This window comes from Elaeis guineensis, chromosome 1 (genome assembly GCF_000442705.2).
Source record: "Elaeis guineensis isolate ETL-2024a chromosome 1, EG11, whole genome shotgun sequence".
Lineage (NCBI taxonomy): Eukaryota > Viridiplantae > Streptophyta > Magnoliopsida > Arecales > Arecaceae > Elaeis > Elaeis guineensis.
The window spans coordinates 148,133,301-148,138,481 of NC_025993.2; the positions used below are offsets into that span (position 1 = coordinate 148,133,301).

The 5,181-nt window shown below is 42.6% G+C and overlaps 1 protein-coding gene across 1 annotated transcript; it reads right to left on the reverse strand.

Annotated features, from left to right (window-relative positions):
• Positions 1–2,888: 2,888 nt before the first annotated feature.
• Positions 2,889–4,170, reverse strand: LOC105061285 (polygalacturonase inhibitor 1-like). The gene has a single exon (XM_010945293.4). It carries the CDS (start codon positions 4,107–4,109, stop codon positions 3,102–3,104), a length of 1,008 nt encoding a protein of 335 aa, XP_010943595.1. The 5' UTR covers positions 4,110–4,170; the 3' UTR covers positions 2,889–3,101.
• Between the last annotated feature and the right edge of the window lie 1,011 nt (positions 4,171–5,181).

Consider the following 5,181-nt stretch of genomic DNA (forward strand, 5'->3'; position numbering starts at 1 on the left):
ACCTCTGACGTTATAGCTCCAATGCTGGAACCGCATATGGCATGGGAGAGACTGACTCATGCCACTCAGATTTTTTGCATTTATTTAAATAATAGAGATTCGTTGACAATTATCAAATAGGTCTTGGACCATCATCAAACTCCATCCATTTTTACGAGACTGCTGACGAATAATACATAGGTTGATCTCTACTGAACTATTAATTTTTATAAAACAATTAATAGTGGTATAATTGATTGGATGACACCTCATGTAGCTAATTATCTTAAATTTATGTTACGAGATTCTTCAACAATTTTTTTTATTTAATTATTTATTTTTTTTATTATAACCTTCATATATGCATATATACTTCAATGATTTAATTCAACCATTTTGCAGAAAAAAAAAGCCCCATTGAGCAAATCCGAAATTAAATACTGTAGCATTATTAATTAAGAATGGCAATTGAGTCGATCAAATCGATGTGGATTGGATCGACAAATCATCAATTTAAATCTGATGTATTTATTAAATAGATCAAAAATTCATAACTAAATCGGATCTGTTTGTTAAACAGATAATCGAATCTTACTTAATTTATTTATTAAATAGATTAAATTAGATTAAATAAGTTAAATAGGTTAAATAAATTTTTAACCGATTAAATAGATTAAATAAATTAAATAAGTTGGATTAAACGGATCAAAAATAGATTAAGCAAGTTTTAAATAGATTAAATATCTTTAAATAGGCTAAATAGATTAAACGGATTAAATAGATTATTTGGTTCAATTTGATTTAAATATTAAATAAATTAAATAGATCAAAAATTTAAAAATTAAATTAAATTTAAATATTAAATAAATTAAATAAATCGTCTGAACGTTGATGTTTCTCAAAGTTTGTGGGCTAATGTTATGTAGGCTGGCCTGGGAGGTGATGGGAGATGCAAACCCTTGCTCCCGTCGACGTCAAGCGGACGCAAGTGAGGGTCGATAAGGCTTTTTACCTTCGACCCTAATGAGCTCAGTTGACTTTGATAGCCTTGGAAGCTCTACCTGGTTGGCAACTTCCTTGGCACGACAGCGACCACCAAATTTTTTTTTTCCTGATGAAATGAGAGGTCATGGCGTCGAGAATTTTATTTAGTAGTGGTTAGTGTACAATGGGACCCTTGCCCTGGACCCCACGCAAATGGTGGATATCACAGAGGTAGGATCTGGACTCATTCACTTGATGTGACAGATTACGATTTACATTAGTATGCCGGATGTATTTGGCATAAGGCTCGATTCACATTGTAAAGGCCATGTAACATGAAATCATGAAGATTAGAAGTAGAAACACACACAAGTAGAAGGGTGCTTTCAAGCAGCCGCATCTTATATCAAATTGGAGCTTACTAATGCCATGTCTATAACCCTTCTTGTCTCCTCTACGCCACTTGACACTCCATGGGTGCTGTTTGATGCTGGATCGCAATATGAACCAGCACGAACTTATTGTGTTTTTGCTTTGTCGAGAGGCCCGATAATCTCTATGGCCCACCCATCCCAGCAGGACATTCAGTCCTGCATGAGGAAATCTACAATGGATGTCTACTTGCTTCTGATAAGTGGCGACGGCGGACATCATTGGATCCCATATCATGCAGGTTTGGGCGCTGGGCCATTTATCGCCGGTCAACTGCTTGCACGATTGCACTGGAGACCAGGCAGAAGAACTTGGCCTCGACGGCAAACAGAATCAACCGCTGGTGGCGTGCATTTGACCGTCGTACTTTTTTTTTCCTCGTGGAAGACTGTACGTCGTCCTTATCCGGGGAATAATGGGACAAGGAAATTGATGGATTAAGAAAAAAATATTGAGACTTGGGACGGGAAGACAAAAGTAGGACACGGATGGAACTCAAATTCCGGTCATTGATTTCCGACTTCCAACAACTTGACCAGCTGCATTAGTTGGCACCCTTATAATAACCATTATTTCAATATTCAAATATTACATAATAAATAAAATTAGAAAATAAGCCGCCGGGCCATGGAGTTATCCAATCCATTGGCCTAACCAACCGGTGGGAAGGACTCACGTAGTTATGCTTTCCCTTATCGTGGTATTTTGTTCTCAGAGTGTATCAAATTGTTTATGCGGTTCAAAATAATTAATTTGTTCACTTTATATACAACAAATGAATTATATTTGGCGTATGAGATTTTTAATGTGTTTTGGTGCAAGCCATGTGTCCACCGGTTAGTTTTCAATAAGTTGGACGTCACTGCGCTAATCGTTGAATCTAAAGCACAGAAAACACACGTGCCAAATCCCAAACGCTTTTGCTTCATATCTTTTCATCCGGCCTAAACTTCTAGAAGTCCTGTTTTACTCCATCAAGCCGTAAGTGGTTTCCAAAACTAGCACATGTCTTTTTACCAAAAAAAAAAAAAAAAAAAAAAAAGAAAGAAGCACAAGTCTGAAAGCATCTTGACGTATTTGCTTTGAAAGAAGTCGAAAGGGATAACCGGTTGCAGAATGAGAAATTAATGGTGATTATTTTAATGTTTTACCAAATATTTGTCTCTTCTATCTCGAACATTGTTTAGGTCGGTGGTCACCCAACTCCGGGAGTGTTGATGGACGGGTCCGGGGTTGGCCCGACCCAGACCTGGCTTGGGAGTTTTAGATTTTAGCCCAAGAAAACTTAGGGACTACGTTTGGACTGGGCTTGTTGAATTTCAGTAAGTTTGCAGCTCAAGCGTGGCTTGGAGATTGTTCTTCACAATCATCGGCGTCTCAATTTTCAGGTCAGAGCCCAACCTTAGTTATAAAACTTAAGCTTGAGCCCAGGTCTTTGAGCCATTTGGGCTGGCTCGGTCCATTGATAGCCCTACTCATTTACCCTGACTAATTTTATTCCATGTTTGGGACTGGGTGAAAAAGCTGGTCTACATAATGTACTTGGGCTGTCCCACAATAACATCATTCAGTACTTCAACTCTGATATGTATTCTATTTCAGGCGTGGCTGCAGAACACAGATATAAAAACACGCAGCTGCACACACAGGAAAGAAGACAAAGGACGGAGGACCCGTTCACTAAGACATTGACTGCATGGCTGCGCTCAGCTCATTGTCGCGTTGCGGCACGGCGGGAGGGGGGTCCCGCAGAGGCACTTGTTATGGAGGTAGCACTCGGCGCCGTGCCGCACCATGGCCCTCCCGGTCGGAATCTCTCCACACAGCCGGTTGTAGGTCAGGTTCAAGTACGTCAGTTCGTTCAGGTCCATGAACGACTTGGAGACTCTTCCCCTGATCCGGTTGTGGCTCAGGTCCAGGTACGTTAGATGGTGGGGGAACATGACATGGGTCATGTCGAACTCTAGCTCGTTCCACGACAGGTCGATCTTGGTCATGGGTTTCACCGAGCTAAACAAAAACGACGGGTCGCCGGTCAGCTGGTTATGGCCGAGATCGATGGTGTCGACGTCGCCGTCGCCGTAGGACTGTGGAATCTCTCCCGTCAGCTTGTTGTGGGACAGAATGAAGAAGCGGTACTCTCCATGTAGCAGCCCTGGTGGTATGGTGCCGGTGAGGCTATTACCGCTGAGATCCAAGTAGCGGAGATATGAAAGGCTACTGAGGGCGGGTGGAATGGGCCCGGAGAGCTTGTTGTTGGAGAGGGTGAGGGCGCTGAGATTGGTTCTGAAGAGGAAGGTGGGGACGGGGCCGGAGATAGAGGTGTCGCTGATCTGAAGGAGAAAGAGTCTGGAGAGCTTGGCGAAGGAGGGAGGGATTGGGCCGGTGAGGCCCGGCATCGTATCCAAGGTTAGGGACTCGAGCGCCGAGAGCTCACCAATGGCCGAGGGGATTTGGCTGGACACGTTGAGGGCGTATAGGTAGAAGATGTAGACCCTGCCGTTCTCGCTGCAACCGATGCTGCTCCAGTTGCAGCAATCGGTGTTGGGGAGCCAGGAAGAAAGATCAGCAGGGTTGCCAAGAGATTCCTTGATATTAAGTAGGGCTTTCATGTCTCCCTCGTCACAACCCGCACTAGATACAGGGCTTAGGGTGGTGGATAAAAGGAGGAAGAGTAGAGGGAGGAGGAAGGTGGGCAGAGTGGGAACGGCCATCCCCCTTTCTAGGTCTTTGGACTTTCAGTTTTAGAGATTTTGTTAGGATGCAGGTGGTGAATGAGAGGAGGATAGGGGGCCATTTATAGAGATCAAAGCCGCGTGATCTTGCACACGGAGCATTGATTAACTTATCCGAAGTGGAGAGTTGATGCGAGGCTCTACTGGGAAAGGTGTGCAATGGGTACTACCTTGCTCTCATAGTCGGGTATGGGGAAGGTTTGTCATTCTTTAATTTGACCAAAATAGTCGATCGGTAGCGAAAGACATCCACGATGCATAATTGTGCTGATTGGGCTGCCACGACTATTTTATCAGGAAATTTTCCTTTACTTCTGACCTATTATATTTATATCCTGCTCTGATCCGTATTTTATGTACTGATGCTTATATTGTTGCATTTCCTCGACATGGCTTATAAGTATTGGCTGCACTACCCTTTATCATCTGGTAGATCTGGATGACCGTGGGTTGTTAGAAGTTTAACTTCTTTTAGGTCATTTGATCTGATTCTTTGTTTCTGTTATTGGATATTTCTGATGGAGGTTTTTGAGTTGCACGGGCACTTCACCATGCTTATTTCGCTTCTGATCTTACTGTCCCACATGATTACATTTATTATGCATGCGGGCACCTCGATCTGTTGTTCTTTTCCCAGATGATGTTTGCACTGATGGATTTTCGCCCCTCCCAAATGATGATATTCAAAGTGTCTGTTTCAGATGGGAGTTGGCCCTTTTTTAAATTTATTACTCTCTCTCCTTCTGCTGGCCATCTCATCAATGCCGCTCTTATGGCTCGTATGGCCTTTTGGTTGTATTTGCTGCAAAAGGAGATTCTATTGTTGGGTTTTACTTGCTATACCACTTTATGCCCCTGTTCTTCTTTTAGCCCAAATGAAGTTTCAATCACTGATGGATTTTGTTATCTAATTATCTTCCAAATGATTTTATTCAATTGGTTCGACTCTGATGGAAGTTGCCTGGATTGCCTATTGATCTGCTTTTGTTGCTGACGGGGATTTGGTGGTTGACTTTCTCTTGTCTCGTTGCTCTGTGCTGCTGGCATCACT